General features: G+C 44.0%; 1 protein-coding gene and 1 long non-coding RNA gene across 5 annotated transcripts in view; one reads left to right on the plus strand and one right to left on the minus strand.

Moving 5' to 3' along the window:
- Positions 1–16301, minus strand: part of tshz3b (teashirt zinc finger homeobox 3b) — a 40825-nt gene extending 24524 nt beyond the window's left edge. The window contains exons 1-2 of the mRNA XM_042061801.1: positions 15064–16301; positions 14290–14657 (exon numbers count right to left, since the gene is read on the minus strand). Coding sequence (XP_041917735.1) covers positions 14290–14329 — 40 coding nt within the window. The 5' untranslated portion in view covers positions 14330–14657; positions 15064–16301. The remainder of the gene's footprint in view (positions 1–14289; positions 14658–15063) is intronic.
- The window catches only part of LOC121681857, a 24575-nt gene continuing 20155 nt past the window's right edge, over positions 15581–20000 (plus strand). For all 4 annotated transcript variants that reach the window (XR_006022319.1, XR_006022320.1, XR_006022321.1 and 1 more), the window contains exons 1-2: positions 15581–15678; positions 15865–15962. This is a non-coding gene — a long non-coding RNA (uncharacterized LOC121681857). The remainder of the gene's footprint in view (positions 15679–15864; positions 15963–20000) is intronic.

Raw genomic sequence — 20000 nt, forward strand, 5'->3', positions numbered from 1 at the left:
AGGAGGAAGATCACATTAGCTGCTCCTTGTAAAAGCCGTAACGACGCTGGGGCGTCTGCTACTGCCACCGCCGGCCTTTCAGCAAGGGCCCACAAACACGTCCATTGTCTCCGGTGTGTTTGTGGCCTGTTTGAAGAAGCTCCTCCCGTCTGGACGGGCCTGTGTGTGTGTGTGTGTGTGTGTGTGTGTGTGTGTGTGTGTGTGTGTGTGTTGTGTGTGTGTGTAATGGAGCCCTGGTGGAGGGCCAGGCCGTGGCAGGCCAAGCTAGGCTAAGCCAGGCCATGCTCCTGCTGCTGAGCCTCTGCTTTACGTGTACAGCCTCCTCACGGAAAGCGCTGGAATCAGGACTGGCTAATGTCACACTGGCTAATCAGATGGCTAATGCTACATGCTAGTCCATATCCTACATTCCTGATGCAGAGTGAGAGAGGAAGAAACGAGGCAGGAGGATAGAGTTAGTGTAGGTTCACAGAGAGCAAAAAGTTTTTGTTTTATTATTTATTTTTTTTCGATTCTAGACACGATGCATACTCGGGCGCTAGCATAGTGTCTCCAAAACCCTCGTTATAATGTTATGACTGGTGTCTATCTCTGCAGCTGTGAGCACAAGCTTTGCAGCTGCTGCACTTACCTAGGAGCCACTGAATTCTGATGTGAGTGTGTGTGTTGCGCTTTGACGTGTGTGTGTGTGTTTGTGCGCGTTTGTGTGTGTGCGTGCATCACTCATTCAGGATCTCAGCAGCAGAGCTGACCAGACCCAGAGTCATAATACAGGGGACCAGACCAGCACAAGGCAGCAGAGGCAGTGTGTGAATATTGAAAAACGCAGCGGTAAACATGCAACATTTATGAGAACATTTAGGCTAGAAATATAAGCGCCATGTACCAAAGCTTATCTGTGTTAATGGCAGGATAAAAGAGGGAGCTGAGAACAAACAGAGAGAGAGAGAGAGAGAGAGAGAGAGAGAGAGAGATAGAGAGAGAGAGAGAGAGAGAGAGAGAGAGAGAGAGAGAGAGAGAGAGAGAGAGAGAGAGAGAGAGATGGGGCTGCTATGGGCAACCTGACCTGAAATCACCTATCCTGTGGGACTAGAAAGGGGAGAGACTACAGTCTAGGTTGGGCCTCTGGGTTTAACACACACACACTGTTTGCACAAACAGATGAACATATGCTAGCTGCACCTTGACTGCATTGTGGAGTAAAACAAACATCCTTATAGTCAATTAAAATCAGTGCACACACTAAATTACCCTTTACAATCCACACAACAATACTGACCAGCAGGAAACAATATCACAACAGCAGTCCTTTCATCACAGGAAAGGGAGAAAAGCAGCCATTTTCCAGAAAGGTCCAGTGGGCTATTTATACTAGAATAGAAATATATATTCCTAAGGGTAAATGTCCACAATTACAATTTAAAAGAAAAGAGAAATTATACAGTGACTTGGTTTGTGAAGAACACGTGTGAAGACAGCAGGTCTTCATAAATACTCAAATCTGAACACACACTGAGTAGATTTTGTGACAAGGGAACGGAAAGGCACACTTAAAAGTGTGCATTTGTCGTATTTCCTGGTATCAAAAAGAGCCACTTTGTCCTTTCATGCGGTGTGTGTCTCTCTCTCTCTTCCCTTCTCTCTCCCTCCTTCTCTCCTTCACCCTCTCATCTCCTCTGCCAGCCTTTTATTATTGCTCTCCACTTTCTCCCCCCACCCCTCCCCGATCTCTTTTTAATTAATTAGAACCTGGGCCACTGACGACAAGAACAGCCTTTATCTGTGCTCCCGCTCACCACTCCTTCAGAGTGTCGAGAGAAGAGAGGGAGATAGAGAGAGAGAGAGAGGAAGAGAGAGGACATGTTAGCTCCTTCTTCCTCTTATACTCCCTTCATTTTCTCTCTAGCCTTTTTTTTTTCTCTCTCTCTCCAGCAACCCAGAGCAAGTGCTAGCAAGGGTCATATCTTTTTAATTATCTTTCCTTCCTTTGATTAATTATTCCGTCTGACAATAGCGTGTTTCTAATGCTTTTCACCTGCCCGCGCTGATTGACAGCGCCTCTGTCTGATTCAAAGCAAACAGCTGCTGCCATGATTGCCTAGCAACCAGGAGGTGATGGATGAGACCCAAAGATGGATGGCCACAATAAATCATGTCTCCTGCTATAAAACTGGAAAAAAGAGAGGGAGAGAAAGAAAGGGAGGGAGGGAGAGAGCACAGGAGGGAGAGGAGGGACGACTGAGAGAAGAGAAAGGAAAAAAAAGATCACAAAAACAAAACAACCTTTCTCTCTCTTCTGCGTCCCTCTTTCTTTCTGTCTCTCCTCTCCTCCCCTCGCTGTAAGCCGCCGCGTCCCTGTGGCACAGCGGCGCAGGTCAGAGGTAGCCTGCCTCTCTCTCCACAGTTTGACCTGCCTCTACCCCTCCTCAAAAGCACCGGGACTGGAAGTCCCTCAACTAGCTGGCGAAAAAGGCACTAGAGTTTGTCCAGCAAAATACTTAAATGTCCAGACTTGTGTATCGGTCTTTGATTATTTGAACGGCTGAACGACAATCTACCTCCGTGGTCAGACTACAGTAGTATTTGTTCACTTGGGTGCAAAAGCTGAATAGATTATACTGTAACAGAACAGTACTGGTGCTAGGTCACATAGCATGCTGGAGGCCACAATCAGCCTGCTGTAGTTGACCACAGCACAATGTAACAAAAAGTTACTCCAACCAGAGTGCAGGCAGTAAGAAATACTCCCCCACTGTAGTGCTCATGTCAGCGTGAAAGTCAAAAAGTATTTTTTTCCTCTGTTTTTTTTTTAAAGGTCGGCTTCATTTCCTGCTAATGAAGGCCAGCTGTTCCAGCTCCTTTCGCAGCCATGACGACGATGGTCACCTCGTCCTGAGGGGCTGTCAAAAAAAAAAAACTTCATGCAGAAACATGTCAACTCCTTTCCATAAGAAAGGAGAGAGGAGGAGGAGGTGGTGGAGGGCAGAAAAAGGGAAGAGGGTGGGGTTGCCGGGGTTACTAGCCTACCGTGATGACAAACAAACACATCAACATTTGTTTTTTTGTCCCTCCCTCCCCTCTCAACCCTTTCGGTTTTATTTTTACCCTTTCAGGCAAAAGCCAGGCATTAGGAGTGACTGAGCGACTGACTGAGTGAGTGAACGAGTGCGGCTCCTCTGGTATCTGGTAACAAACAAGGAGCGAGCTGACCCATCCATCATGGATGCCTCACGTCCAGGGCCCAGCACTCTAGTCCTCTCTCCTAGCAAAGCTCAGGTTACAGCTTTACACGGCCAGTCTAAATAATATTCAAAATGATGAATGACACGGCCAGCCTCGTATCCATCATCAATCTCTTTTTTTAAGGAGCATCCATCTTCGGTAATGCTCCTTTGAATCATGGGAAAGGGAGAGAGCTCCGATTCACTCCCGCAACCCCCTCGAGAGGCTGAAAAAGAGCGACAGAGAGCATGAGATTGAGAGAGAGGGAGGGAGGGAGGGAGGGAGAGAGAGAGAGGGAGGAGTGAAGGAGGGTGGAATGGGCTCTTGAGTGATACCTGTCAGCCTGAGGGTCCCAACGATATGTTCACAGGGGTACCGCACACACACACACACACACACACACACACACACACACACACACACACACACACACACACACACACACACACACAGAGAAAATGAGATGGGAGAGGAGAGAGGGAACACAAAGACATCTCTCAAATAAAAACACAATTAAAACAAAGGCACACATACACACAAACCCACACAGGATCCGACTGAACCCACTTCTGGGACTCTGCTTCACGAGGCAGATGTGCTAAAGCACATACTGCACACTGAGGCCGCTTCAGCCTCCAACACACACCTCATAAACTTGTCTCGCTCACTCTCCACCCACGTAAAAAAACACACACACACGCGCACACACACACACACACACACAAGCACTCTTACACACTTTCACACACCCCACAGTCTAGAGGCATTCTTTCCCATCTCGCACATAGGGGTTAGGGGAATGTGAGAGCCTGAGCAACATTATTACTGGAACTACTGGAGCCCCCCCCCCCCCCCACCGCCCCTTCTCCCCACCCACACGCCCTTCCCCGGACCCATCCCCCCCCCCCCCCCCCCCCCCCACACACACACACGACCCCCCGGCCCACCCCACCGGCCCCCTCCGAGACGCGGCATGGCGGCCGCAGTGGCTCCTCTCCTCTCGGAGGGGAGGAAGACGGCCCCTCACGCAGGGCTCTCTGGCAAGGGCCCGTTTGATAAATGACACGCGTCATTCTGTCAAGAGAGAAGGGTGGGTCCATGATGTATGACCGTGCCGAGGAGAGGAGGAAATCGACTGTTTGGCATGGAGCGCCTCTCTTCTCCTCTCTCTTTCTTTCTCTCTCTCTCTCCCTCCCTCTCTCTCTCTCTCTCTCTCTCTCTCTCTCTTTGCTTTTCTCCCACACAACTGACTGTCCATTTTCAGGACACCAAAACGGAATCCCAGCAGTAAAGCGGCATGAGAGTGTGTGTGTGTGTGTGTGTGTGTGTGACTGAACGTGCCTTCACTACACTTTTAACCATTTCAGCTTGTTGAGGCTTTTTTTTTTTAAACTCTTCCTCTATCTTCCTGTCTCCCACTGTCTCTGTCTCTTTGCCTGCTCAGATTTCATTGAGAGAAAGAGACTAGAATTGGTGAGGCTAAAATGAAAAAAGAGCAAGAGAGAGAGAGAATGAGAGAGAGGGAGAGGGAGAGAGAAGAGAGAGACTGAGAGAGAGAATAGCAAACTAAAAAAAGCTGGCTCGGAGTAGCTTAGAGGGCAGTTCTATCAATCAAAGTCAACTTCGGCAACAACGCTACTACTATTTCAAATAAAAACTACGTAACTCAGACAAATGGCCTTAACATGGGACCGAAACATGATCGCCTTGCAGGCCAAAACTGTCTCTCTCTCCTCTCTTGCTCCCTCCCTCTCTTTCTTTTCCGTCTCTGTTTCTCTCTTTCTCTTACAGTCACACACAAACACACAACACACACACACACACAGCAAATTCCTAATTTTCCTTCCTCTTCTTATTGTTATCATTCCCTCCATTTTTTGTCTTTCACCTCTATATCCTCCTCCATCTCCCTCGCTCCCGTTCACTCGCTCACTGCTCTCCTCTCCTCTCCTCGCCTCTCTTCTCCTCTCGTTTCTTTTTGAACGTGCTGGCGGGTGGGGTGGGGTGGGGGCCCTGACATCTGCAGAGTGCATTTAAAGAAAAAAATGTGTCAGGGAAGCGTGATCCCCCGGTGGCCCCCACCTCTCGCACGCGGTTTCATTAGCTCACTGGCAGGGTGGCACTTCTCAAGCTCATTACAGGGGAAGGATTTATGGTGCAGAACCCAATGGCGAAGAAAAGGCATCTGTCAATAATTGCAGGGAGCAGCACACACACATCTCGAGAAGCTTTGAAATCTCATTAGGTATGCAGTTATCAGGCATAAAGATCAAAAACATTACTCAACTCCGACAGAATCCTACCAAGAAACATTAATTAGCAACAGGCCCGCAGTATAAAATAAAACAGACTTCCTCTCTGCTGCACTCTCCCTCACTCACTCACTCTCACACTCACTCACTCACTCTCTCTCTCTCTCTCTCTCTCTCTTCCTCTCTCCCTCCCTTTCTCTCTCTCTCTCTCACTGCTTGCACCTGCCTGTATTTGCCAAGGAAGGGGAAAATGCTCACACACCGCACAGCACCACCCCAGATAAAAAAGGACACACACTAATACAAAGAGGTATGCAAAGAGGTACAGACTCACCACACACACACACACACACACACACACACACACACACACACACACACACACACACACACACACACACCATGCAGAACACAAACACAAATGAAAGACAAGGACCCCCACCTAAGACCACAGCGTCACCCCCTCACCACCACCACACACACACACACACCCCTACCCTTACTCTTTCCTGGTCCCCCTCTTTTTCCTCTGCCTCATTAAAGAGAAGAAAAAAAAGACACCAGTGCGGAGAGCAGGAGATGAGGAGGAGGCGTGGCGTCGGTGCTGGAGGAGGTGGAGGAGGAGGAGGTGGTGTGGAGGTGGAGGAGGGATAATGCCTCGCATCTGAGACTGATCAGGAGCTGAGGGGAGGCGAAGGGAGCGCGGGCGTTTGAGGCCGTCTGCCGGCGGTGCGCCGCGGCGTGTTGTGGCGCGGAGTGGAGCGGTGCGGTGCGGAGAGAAGAGGAAGGGGCCTGTCAGGCCTGAGAGGGATGTCAGGGCCCTGGCTGGCCCTGATTACGAGGGCCTCTCTCTGCCTGCCTCTCCCCCTGCCCTGCCTTTCATCACAGGCACCAGCGCCATCAGCCATCAGCCATCAAAATGCGCCCGCGTCTCTCCCTCTCCCCTCTCTCTCTCTCTCTCTCTCTCTCTCTCTCTCTCACACACACACACATACACACACAAACACAGGCATGAAGGATGGCTGTCAGTTTCACCCGTAAAAGGAGGAGGGGGATTTGCAACGGGGGAAAGAATGGGCCTCCTGCCACTCGGGTGCAGACATGCACAGACACACACACACACACACACACACACACACACACACACATATGTACATGTACAGAAAGAAGAAACCCAGACCTGGAGGCTGTCCCAAACGACAGTCAGAACCCTACCCCTCTACCCCTGCCGTGCTCAACAACGGCCCGCCCCCACCCTCTCTCTCCCCCTCCCCACCCTTCCCGCACCCCTCCAAACTCACTGTCTCGCCACCCCCCCCCCCCCCACCACCCCTCTCAGCCCAGTCTTGGCCTTTCCTCTCTCCTCTACATGACAACAACACAGACAGGGATTACTTCCACAAGGCCATATTTCACAGTGCATGCGGGGCTTCTGGGAGATTTAATCCCCCCGTGCAACTTCACTGCCAGAGTCTGCAAAACCTGCACACTGCCCTGACACACACTTCACACAAAGAGCCATGCTATCACTTCAGATGGAGGCAGGAGTGGAGGGATGTGTGTGTGGAGAGAGAGAGAGAGAGAGAGAGAGAGTGATAGAGATATGTTGGGACAAAATCAGCTTGTGAGGCTTTTTGAAAAGGCGATTCGCTAGCATAGTGAAATCACAGCCAGCCTAGTTTGTGTGTGAATGTGTGTGCGGGGGGGGGGGGGGGGGGGGGGGGGGCTTTTTGGAATGTGGCAGTACTGTATGAGCACGAAAATAAGTGGCTAGCTTGGCACGGGAAGCACAGAGATCCCAGAAACCCTCTCAATTTCCTGTTTCCTCCGAAGCGCTGTCCCAAATGAGGAGCCGTTTCCCAGAGTGTGTCAGGCTTGGGCCGCCAGCGAATCAGCCTTACCAGTGGGGTGTCCTGCCCAATCACTAATCACCACGGAATAATGAGAAAGTTCATCGCACGTTTTAATAATAGTGTTTAATAGACGACATGATTCTCTAATCATGGGGCGACAAAGAAACTGATAATCATTAATTAATTAAATAGGAGTCCTCCCATGCAGAGAGAGGTGGGAATAGAGGTGGAGAGGATTAGAGGAGGTGAATACTTTAAACGACAGAGTATGAAAGTCTGTTTCAGTCATGTGTGAAAATGTTTTTGAATACCAGTCGAAATTCATAGTATGCTTACATTAATATTGCTATCACTGGTATCATCAATCTAAAAAGCGGTTAACTTATTAATCCTCACAATAAAATATACCGTGGTATACTATATAAGAGAATATTGAGTAGCTTATAATATGGCACATCTTATTTTGCACATCTACAAGTCCCTTGTAAGCCCACCACATCCCTCCAAACGTCACTGTCCTCAGATAGAGGAAAATCACATGTTTATGTTAAAATGGATTCACAAAAAATAGATGCCCAAAGGCATATCTATTTTTAAAACATTTCATTCCATAGCAACTTGACTAGGGATGAATATGTCTATCTAAGCAACCACAAGCATTAGATTTTTTCGGTTGCATTTATGAAGATGTGGACAAAATGAAGTTACTCTACACTTTTAACATCATGTAGATAACATCAGTGAGGTTGGTTCAGATTAAAATACTGCTGTTGGTGTAGATTTTTGATCTAGTTTATTTTGTCTGATTTGGTTGCGCGTTATCTCAGAGTACATTCACATTTTCTTGCAAAAGTCTGGAGGGGACAAAATATTATTGCAGAGAAACAATATACCATTGTGACGCAACGCTAAACCTGGCGGCAAATGCAAAAGTATAGCAAGGTAACAAAACTGTTGCCAGATAATGTAACAGTATTTCAGAAATATAATTCCTGCTGTGTCCTTCTAGGACTTCAATAGGAAACACACCTTGAGTGCTATATTGTCTCATTTCAAAATCAATTATATTGGCTCTCAAAGCGTGAACATATAAAGCTAGTAATGTATTTAATCAGTAAAACAGAACATAGGCTCCATTCCATAAATAGCCAACTAGCCAAATGAGTAATTTATAAAATCTGCATGCTTGAACTCAACATTCCTCAATATACACTAGCAAGCACAGATGATTGTTGTACAATTATTACGGAGTGATTTCAAGGTAGACAGACACAGTAGCTGTTTGATGCGTATCTAATTTATTTTCTAAGGTCTATAAAGCAAAGTGTATATGAATGCGTGCCTCTCAGTACATGTACATGTTTATGTTTTGTGTAGTATGTGTGTGTGTGTGTGCGTGTACTGCATCGCGTCGCCCTCGCGGCTGCACTCTCACTAACCCTGCTGCAGTCGCAATTCATCGCCATCTATTCACAAAACAATCTTTGGAGAAGAGAGGGTGGAGGGGAAGAGAGACAGAGAAAGAGAGAGGGAGAGAAAGGGGGGTAGGAAAAAAATGAGGGAAGGATGCAGCCTTGTGAGCCAATTTAAGAAATAACTGCTGATGCATCAGCTATTGACTGTTTCAGCGCTCGTGATAACGCTCAAGGCGAAACTGTGAGCGAAATGACAGCATCAACCGCCTGCAATAAACTGCAGCCCGCGAGACCAAGGGAGCTCTAATTGACAGCTGTCAAGCTAATGGGAGCCATGACGGAAGATTCCAGAAAAAAATTCTGTTTATCAACCATCAGCCCCGCCGTAGATCCACGGGAAGAGGAACTTTCCCTCCCTTTTGTCTCCCTCCCTCCCTCCCTCTCAATCCATCTATCTCACACTTGCTGCAAGGTTATTCAGCTTTTCCCCCTACCCCTTCCTCTCTTCCCCTCTCTCTCTCTCACTCTTTCTCAGCCTTCCTCCACTCTTAGCCCCCTTCATTGTTGCTCACTTCTAGCGGTGAAAAAGGCAGAGGACGGCCATAACTAATCATAGTGTCAGTTGGCTGCCTGGGAGAGCACGGCTTTGGGGAGCAATGTGAGAGCAAGGCTAACACAGGGCCCATAATCCACAGAGCAAGGCCTCCGAGTAGCCACCTAAAGGAGGGGGCGCCACACCGAGAAAGGGAGAGTGTGTGAGAGAGAGAGAGAGAGAGAGAGAGAGAGAGAGAGAGAGAGAGAGAGAGAGAGAGAGAGAGAGAGAGAAGGGGAGGGAGGGAGAGGGCATGCTAACATCAAACCTTTCAACTGAGTCACTCTGCTCAAATTATATTGTCCTTTCATAAGTCGTAATGTTGACGTCGCGCACTCAGACCCTAAGCAGTTGTACTTACAGCTCCATTTGACTGGGCAGTCATTTTTAAAGCAGCCGACAGCACCATTTGTTTCTCTTTTCCATTACGTCATTTCCATCTGCAGACAACATCAATCCTGCTGTTGAAAACCTTAGCAAATAATACCAAATCAATCCAAATCTTCAGGTTCTTGGTGAAAGCCTACCTCAAGCCGGCACTATCAAACTTCAGGATCTGAGGTGAGTAACAAGTAATGAGCATTCTGAAGTGGTCCAGTTGGTCTACTTTTTAATTCTTTCATTTTCCATATCAAATCCCACAGTCGGCATATGAAGATTATATAATCTTTATGCATAAAGACACATATATGTATATATTTGTATTTAACATGATGCCACCTTCATTTCAATACTTAACTGGAACAAGGAAACACAAAATATACAAACAGCGGTGTTGATCTGTGGCTCAATACTGGTAGATATTCTGGCCTTAGTGCTCTCTATCAACTTTTTCTACAGGAAGGGAAATATGAGAATATATTTTTTTCCAAATCAAATATAGTGATACTGTATGTGTGCAAGACATTTAAAAATGTAATTTGATACCAAGTAAAACTACACCTATTTTAACGTCATTTATATGTGAAAAGTGCTACTGGTTTGTATTTGCATTGTATCGGCACTGTCAGATCATTTGCATCCAAACGATGATATGTATCTTAGGTCACTATGCCATTGCCAACACTCAAATACATATACACACACAAAGTCATAAACACACAGACACTAACACCACAACATATGATTAATAATTCACAGCATCCACAATCAATCAAACATGAACAGAAATCACAGAAATCAGCTGGTTTCCAACACCACAATTCATCTTGCCTACCAAATGCGTGTGCTTGTCACAATCCTAATATTTATATAAATCATATTTAGCCAACGTAAGCACAGGTATGCATTTATTTTCAAAATCCCCATGCCATCTAATGATGTCACTTTGAATAAGCTTTGAAAGCGCATAATGACCATCATCAACAAAATACATCTTAAGTTGTCAAGCCTGTGTCATTTAACTGCACCTAACTGCTGAGATGTGATGAGGAAATTCATCTGAACGACAACAAGATGGTTTTATCAACAGGTCTGCACAGGTAGCGATGCCTTAGCACTGATAAAACCACCGGAGCAACATAAAAGCCTTTTGCTCGGCAGTCAACCACAGAGACTTAGCTAACTACAGTCAGTTATGGTGGAAAAAAGGTCTGTGTTTGATGTTCTTTCTTCCTCCCCAAAACAATTGATATGTTTGGTCTGGCATGGTTTTTGAAGCCATTGGACAAAAACAGTGTTCACTGCATTGTCCTCTGCTGAATGAGGACAGTGTTGTCTGGGTGTGTGTATGTCTGTGAGTGGGAGGGGGGTTGTTAAGGGGCAGGAACATCCACCTGGCAAGTCTGTATTAATGTGTTTGTGGGCGGGTGAGTGTTGGTGTGAGCAGGAAATAATATGACTGCGTGTGCGTGGTACCAAGAACTTTCACGAAAACCAACCAAATCTGTCAGTGTGTTTTTGCTCGTAGACACATAGTCTTACGTGTGTTTGGGTGTGTGTGTATATGTATGTCTGTGTATTTTCGCTGTTGTTGTTATTCGCCTCCTGACCATTAAAAGTACCCAGTTCTAGCCAACATGATTACCCAGGTACCCCGGCCCATTTGTCACCTGCAGCAGCAAATTGAGTTAGTGCACGGACTAAAGGCATGGAGGACTGTGTAATATCAACTTGATTACATCAAACTAGCTGCAAACCTAATTGGGCTGGATGACAGTGTGCGGAGCTTGTCATCTCCAATCATTAGGCCTGTCAGGAATCCATCAGCTTTACAGCTAATTAGGGGAACACTAATGAAGCTGGCAAAACAACTTTTCTTTTTCCTCGGCTGAGCAGGCCTTCCAGACTTGGGGGTGGAGGGGTGGAAAAGGGAGTGATAGAGAGAGAAAGAGTGAAGGAAAGATAGAGAGTGAGGGAGGCTTTTTCTCATGCAATGCTCAAGGTTGCAGGGGACTGCATTTCCCAAAGTTCCTAATCAAGGCCCATCATCTGCCATCTTTCCTTTGCTCTTTCCATCACTACGGCGCAATCAATTTGTCATCACTCTTTGTGTGCCATGGAGCAGTCGTCAACCTTATAACTTGCAGCTGTGAGGGCTGCTGGGAAGGAGAGAGGGAGAGATGGAGAGAGAGAGAAAGAGAGAGAGAGAGAGAGAGAAAAGGAGGGAGAAAAAGGAGGGGCAAGGGAGGGAAGGGGGAACACACCAGAAAATCACAGGAAGTTGCCTCATCTTCAAAAAACAAAAAAGCCCTCTCTGACTACCCTTGTATTGGTTTCATCCGCTCATTAAAAGAGTAAATGCCTTATTTTTTTCTCACTCCTCTGAAATAAGAAGCCTTTCAGTCATCCCTCGCTCTTCTCCTCCCCCTCTCTCCCCTGCGTGTCCATTAGGCAAAAGCATTTTGATAAAGTAAAGCACGGGCCCCAACGTATGGGGGAGAAACAAAATGAGAGCACTCACTCTGCCAACTTCTGATTGACCATTAGGGCCATTGATGAATGTGGCTGTCAAGGGCGAGACAATTAAATCAAATATGAAACAAAGTCGCTTTGACGGCTACTCCTGATGGAGCAAACCATTCTTTCGTCTCCCGATTAGGCTATTAGTTACATTTTTCATACTATCTGTGTGTGTGTGTGTGTGTGTGTGTGAGTGTGTGTGTGTGTGTGTGTGTGTGTGTGTGTGTGTGTGTGTGTGTGTTCATGCGTGTTTGTGTGTCTGTGTATGACTATGTGTATTTATTTGTAAATGAATGTTTGTGTTATGGTGATTAAACTCTGTCCATGCACCATTGTGTGTGTGTATGTGTGTGTGTGTGTGTGTGTGTGTGTGTGTGTGTGTGTGTGTGTGTGTGTCTCTGTGCTTTCAGTGAATATGAGTGCTGTAGACAGTAAAAAGTACCATCATAAATAGAATCTAATTGTCCACAGTATGTGCTCAGAGATTTGCTAAGAGTGCATGCTCTTGAGATGTAACAAACATTGTTCCCTCAATGCAAACACAAAAACACAATTGTGGGTATGATCATGTACAATGTGTAATAAGCAGGCCAACTCAGAACACAGTCGATCAATACGATAAAAACGATGCTTAAAAAGATGTTAGATTTACAAAACTGCAAACATCTATCTAAAATGTGGCATTGGCCTTCTTGTGTAAAATCAAGCTATTGGTAACTCTAATACCGCTTTATAGCTGTATTATTAACAACATGTATTTTAGCGACCAAACATTTCCAGTGATGGGTAAAAACACACTCATAAACATACACACAAAAACACACAACACCACTAGGATGTGTGTGCGCAGTCTACAGCATGCGCGGGCGCGCACACACACACACACACACACACACACACACACACACACACACACACACACACTAAATGAAATGTCCTTATGTTTATTATTCATTAACAATCTGTACATTTGTAAGTAAAAAATCCCTGATTGTTTCAAAAACTACAATCAACGTAGGCCTATACTACCTACTAGAAAAATGTTGATGCTGCATTCAGGTCAGCAGTAGTGTGTGTTCTTCATTCAAAGGTTTTGAGGAACATAAATACGGCCCTTGCTCAAGCAAAGTGAAAAAGTACAAAAGAGGCAATTAAAGATGTTTTAATGGGTAGTTGTCAGACCAGACATGACGTCACGGGGGCTGGCGTTGCCATGGGGAGTGATTTATTGATGTTTATCGGGAATGAATAGATCAAAGACAAGCCAGATGACAGGCAATCAATCAGCCGTCAAATCAAAGATGGCAATTGTCCATTAAAGCCTCTTCCAGTTCACGTAGCCTACTCCCCCGAGTCTGCTGCGAAATAATCTTTAAGTCTTTCCCAGAAACAGCAATTCACCCTCGAAAAACTACTCGAAAGTTGACATTTTGTGATCAAATGTTTTAGCACAAAGCCCCAAAAACAGCGAAGGCGAGCATCAAAGGGAACCATGACAGTCAGCTGACACCGAAGCCCTTTTTTCCTACGCTTCTTTATAGATCTCTAATTCATGGAGTCAATATCTGCGCCCTACGAGGAAAAAGGGGAGAGGGGAGTAAAAGAGGGCAAAGCGAGAACTATCAAAGCAGAAGTTGACTTTGAAACATCGGTTGACTGGCTAGTCGGGCTACCCCTCTGTTACTAAAGTAGGCTATTTCCCCTTCCAATAGAATGTTGACAAAGCAATGCACTACGGATCAAGATCTTTGTCCCCGCCAAACTTTGAAAATTAAATCTCGTAACCGCGTGCCATTTAAGAAATGTGCATAATTCGCAATACTCTGTAAATAGAATAAAGCGCGATCAATCGTAGATTAATAAAAAGGAAAGGGAAAAAAACTTTTCAGCTACATAATAACTCCGGTTCGAATGAACGGACATTATAACTGTCCTCCCAGAGCACAGAATGTACACACGTTATCTATGTTCACCACAAATGTTTGGTAGCATAACAGAACAGCGGTCATTACAGAAAACAAGAGGTGAAAACAAGAAAAGCTGTAGGACCGTACCTGACGCGCGCCTGGGCGCTTGCTGTTTCCTCCGCGGCATGCTTGTTTAAAGGAGGGGGATATGCTGAGGAGTTCGTCTCTAGCCCCAGAGATTCCGAGCTGGTCCGCTCTTCTTTGATAGCGGCGCTTCCCTACACGGTACCTGGGGCGCTTTCAGAAGGCTGACATAGATCGGCACTTTTCAAACAAAAAATCAGACAGTGAAGAAAAAAGCTCTGAAGATGAAGAGAAGACACGTTTTCTTTCTCTCTCTCTCACTCCCCGCTCCACTTGGATATCACAGTGAGCAGACGAGCAGTACAGCGGGAGAAAAAATGCTTCAGCCTCAATGCGATTCTCACTCCGTGTTGGAAGCTGCAACAGGCAAGCTTAAAGGAAAACGAAATGATCGCGTCACTCAAAGTCTGCAAACAGGGGCAAACATCAAGCACTGTCACATTAACTCCTTACACGTCGGATGGTTAGCTAGCTCCTGTCATGTGGGCACACACAGGCTACATCTTGCTTCTCTCTGTCGCAAGCCCTAGGCTAGGCTAGGCTATATTGTTGTAAGATACAAAGTAGCAAGATACGCATAATATCGTATAATGATTGACACTTGAAATATAAATTCAAGCATCAAAGAAAAACAAACTCCTATGTAGGCTATGGGAGATGCATGTAGGTAGCAACCCTATTTGTGAGATAGCCTAGATATATGACATACAGAAAACACTTTACTTTTGAAAAAATGGTCTACAAAGGAAACGTTATGATTTCTAAATGAATACTTACTCGATCGGTTGATTGAGTACGTTATCCATCAGGAATCCGATCTCAGAAACCGCACGCAATTTGAAAAGAAAAAAAAAACAGCAGGACAACCTCAGTGCGTTGCTGATACCATCGTATGAAAATCCAAGAGTCAAAGTCCCTATCGCCTTTCAAATGTCCGTCTTGGTTTTAATAGGAAATAATGGAAAAGCAGTAGCCGTATGGAGAAATAACCACACTTGTCGTCCGCACGCTGGCTGGCTCGCTCGGTTATTTTGTCCAAGCGCGTTCAAAATCCAGTGAGAGCGGTGGGAATCGATGAGATACGTGCTTGATTGGGTATCCCTTGTTGTAATAATGTACATCAGAAGGAGGGGATGGACTCTTGCTGTGCTTCAGCTGCTGTGAGAGCATGGATCAGTAGCTATTGCCAAACACTTTCTTGGCCGCTAATGGCACTTTTCCCCTTCTTTGTGTGGTTGATAGCAGGTATTTAAAAACAGCAAGAGCGAATCACACACGACTTCTTAGCTCCAAGATGCCTTCTTCGTTTCAAAAGTCAGTCACAAATTCCGTATCAATCGTTTTCCTTGTTTCGGTTAATACAGAATGGAAAGGAACAGTGTTTTTTAAACGGTAAGGTGAAAGTGAACAAAATATTCCAATTATTTAATATTCGGGGTCATCAGAAGTAGCCGTTACTTCTGTGTTAGGCTAAATAAATATGATCTGGTTTAACGCAGAAAAGTTACAATGAGTAACGTCGATCTGAATACTTTTTAAAATGTCAAAGTGGGTAAGTTGTCCGATTTTTTTTTTCAGAGCATCTGTAGGATGAGAATGCGATTGTCCTCTCTCCCTTGGAAAAGCAGAGGAAGCGGTGGGAAAGTGCGAGTTATTGTCTCGAAAACAAGCGAATGGTGAGTTGAGAAAAAACTGTTTCTTCTTGCCGATTGTGTTCAAGTCCGTGTCATTGCCATGTTGCAAGGCCTCTCGTATCAAGTCAATAGTCAAGAATATGTAACTGCAGAGGGAACAGTATCGAGCCCTGTGAGGAACAGGGGACTCGCTCGATGGCATCAAAATCTCTCCGTGCGCCAAGCTTGCGGGGGGACGAAAAAGACCAGTCTTTCACCGAATCGGGATGTTTTTGCCCAATCTCGCGTCGTGTGCTGTTACAGCACTGCATGCCGTTAGATCCGCCCAAGCATCTGTCCGTCTAACCATTGGCGCATCCATCAGTGTCATACGCCGCACATTTGCAACGACAATACCCTCTCAGACCGTACAGGCAGCACGTCTCCGTGCGGAGTCGCTACAATGCTGGTCAACTTGCCTGAGCACAGCTACGAGAGCTCAGTGTAGAGCGTGGAAACGCACTGTTATCTTGCAAGCAATATGTTTCAAATATGTTAAGAGAAACTAAATACCGACGGCTGTCTATTGCTTAAAAGCAACATATTGAAACAAATGTTAATAATATTTATATATATATATAAAAAAAAACGTTTTTCCCCGGAGTCTGGTTGCAGAGATCTACAGAGCGCGCACTCGTTTGAAACAGTATCTTCATAAATGTTAACAGTTTTAAACCTTATCCAAACCTGATTTATTCCTATGACATGCTATTCTAAAATGTCAAATAAGTCAAGAGGTCGTGAGGATATTTTATGCTATCACAAATACACTGTATGTAAGCTTGTCAGAGGTGAGCATAAGTGCTTGGATTACTACACCGATGGGCGTAGATGGAAAGGCGAAGTTGTCTTCGACAAAAGGCCACTTAATGTGTATTGGTCTTTATTTTAAATACGAACATTTCAGTCATGCATATTCTTATGAAGTTCTAAAATGAAGGTAACATGTCGTGTGTTTTAAGGAGCTCATTAAGCTGGCAGTAAAAGTGCGCATTTGTTTTCTTCTGAAAAATAAAATCTCAAAAGCATGCCAGGACGCACCAGTGAAGAGGCTACAAGTTCTGTAATGAAAGTACTGGTGCTCAACTGAAGGAATGTAGTCTGAATGTGAGGACGAACAGCCTGATTAATTCGTATTACTTTTGTTATCCACTTCGCACTTCGCACAGCAAATTCAACGTGCAACCTACCGACAACTGAAATATTCTTTGCACGGGATTTACAAGAATGTTGATATACAAAATTAGAATTTAAATTATGTTAAATTATGTATTTGAACATTTTAGAATTGAAAATACAATGAATGTTGACCTCCTGTTTCTATCTAAGATTGTTGATAACGCTGACTTGGCATTGAAGAAAAGAACACAGAATAATGCACTAGTGAAATGGTTGTGAAGTTGACTATGGCATCTTAAAATAGTGGTTTGTATGCGCGCGCGCCCGTGTGTGTGTGCTCTCTCTCCCTCTCTCTCTCTCTCTCTCTCTCTCTCTCTCTGTGTGTGAGAGTGCGTACTCCATTGCCTGAGCAAAGTAGGAATCACGGTATCATTTACGGTCTAGATGTCAACATTTCACTATCTGTAATGTTTTAAAATAGGCCTTTGCCTTTTAACTGGGCAGTGAGGCCTAAATCATGATGTTTGTGTATTCCATACGAAAGTCTTATTCTTTGGGACTACATATAGCCACTGTAGCATACACATTCATCATTGTTCCCAGTGACTTCAGTTATATTCTGTATTAGCACTAGTGTGTGATGTGTCTGTCTGTAAATGGAGAGGGCTGATGAACTTCAAGTGTTTTTGTGCAATATAAAGTCCAGTCTCTTTTGAGGGACTTTAAAGATATTGGAATAAGAAAAAAATAATCTACTGAATTCTCATACCTTGTAGCTTGCATTGTTATCTGCATGGATCAAACTGTAGCTTGCAAAACTTTTGAGTAGCTGATGTTGTGATACCTGCTTTTTCACAATGACGCTGAAAATGACCTGAAATGGCTGTTGTGTGCATTTTATGCTGTATGGATTTGAGGCTTAAGAGTAAAAAAAATAGCCTATACCTTTAATTATTTGTGCATGCATTGTTTGAACGACTTTTAGTTGCCTAATAATAACTATTGCTATTACTTTAGCTTTCTTGTCCAAGGACGAAGTTCCTCTTTTCATGATGAGAAATAAATATAACTTTTTTCTCGTGATAGTCGAAAACGAGCGAAGTGCACACTAAGAAGAGAGTGCATTCTTTGCGCACTACCCACTACCATATCCCTTCCACTCACCTCAAACTCTGCTTGATTTGGCAACAGACATTTTGAACATAACGTATGCGTAGGCCTACAGCTTCTTTCACTCCCGCTAGTGTTTTAAACTGACTTAAAGTGTTCAGTTTTATTAAGATTTCTCGATGTAACCAAAGGCTATTAAACGATGGTGGAGTAGGTTGCATTTTCACACCTTGCTCGGTTGTCCCCCGCCTCCTCTCACCACCGCAGCTCATCGCTTTGTAACTGTAGCCTATAAACTAAACATACATGTATTTGTTTAATACATTACAGAAGTATCACGGGTTGAACTTGTTTCATTTGTCTTATGACTTGTTAAGGATTAGTAAAGTTTTTGTTGCAGTCCAAAATCTCCAAACTGAATATTAGTCACATTTATACATTCAATAAAATATTCACTAAAGACAATATTTTCTAACCAGCCCACGTTGTTTTTTGGCACATACTATTCACAAGGGGTCATTTTGTTGAAGCATCTCCTATAGACTGATCTATGTATTTAATTTAAAGAGAGGTGCATTTCATTTAGCTCTTCTATGTTGGACCCCAATGGCTCTATCTTATTTAAAAATAACTTTCAGACCAGTTAAATCTAAGCAAGAATGGTTCATTACTCTGAAATAGAAGATTTGTGATGGGCTACGAACTAACCATGATATGTCGACAAAGTTTAATTGACGTACAGGTTTAGATTGTACAGTTAAGGCGACACCATACTTAGGCTACCTTGCTATAAACTGTTTTCATTGTTCTTAGCACTTGCATTGCAGTATGATAAACTTTGTCTACGTCAGGCAGATTTTAGATCCACATCCAGTAAGGCTTGGATGTTGTTGATTATGAATGTCTTTCAGGTAAGTACAACAGACAAGCTAATGATGAGAGATTTCTTGTATATTATGATATGTTTACTTTTTTAACTATAGGCAAATATTTCGAATTGAATATGACTACGCGTATACCTTGTCTTGCTAGACAGTAAAATTATATAGGCCTATATTTTTTTTTTCAAAATGTGTAACTTCTGGCTTAAAGAGGCATTTGAAAAAACGTGTCATGAATAACTATAATAAAACAGACGAATTCCAAAGGTTACGCTTTAAATGGATAGTTAAAGTATAGGTGTCGCTTACTCAAAATATTTGAGACTGTTTTCAAGTCTATGACTGAAATATATATTTATTTTAAAAACTTTGCCTAAAAACAGCACTTTTTTGCTTTGACTTAATTCTTGACAAGGTAGCCTATTCTTATTTCAAATCAACGGAAGAGTGATATACAATGTCTGTTTGTGCTTCTTTGTCAAATATGTAATCGAACTTTTGAAATTAAATCTTACTAATACCGAAAATTATGCTTTTTGGAATAATGGTAATTATTTGGTCTTTTTGAGTAATACAACTTTTCGTGTAATCGAATGAAAAACTGCTGAGACATTACATCACAGATATTTCATTACTAGCATCAATGAGTCCATCTATGCGGAAGACAATGCATATTTGTGAGATCTATAAAACGTATGCATGTTATATTATGAGCTATTTGGACAATAATCGGTGCTCTGTGACGGAACATCATCTTGAAATGATCAAATCGACTGAAGTTAATAGCATAAAATATTAGGCTACATATATGTTTACTCATTTCACCATGTTAAAATGCATGCACTCTACCTAATAACTTAAAAGGTAACCGTAGTTAACCATTAGCTACAATAATGGCATAAATTCGAGTGTTTTTTTTCCCCCTTCAAAC

Source organism: Alosa sapidissima, chromosome 14 (genome assembly GCF_018492685.1).
Source record: "Alosa sapidissima isolate fAloSap1 chromosome 14, fAloSap1.pri, whole genome shotgun sequence".
NCBI classification, from domain to species: domain Eukaryota; kingdom Metazoa; phylum Chordata; class Actinopteri; order Clupeiformes; family Clupeidae; genus Alosa; species Alosa sapidissima.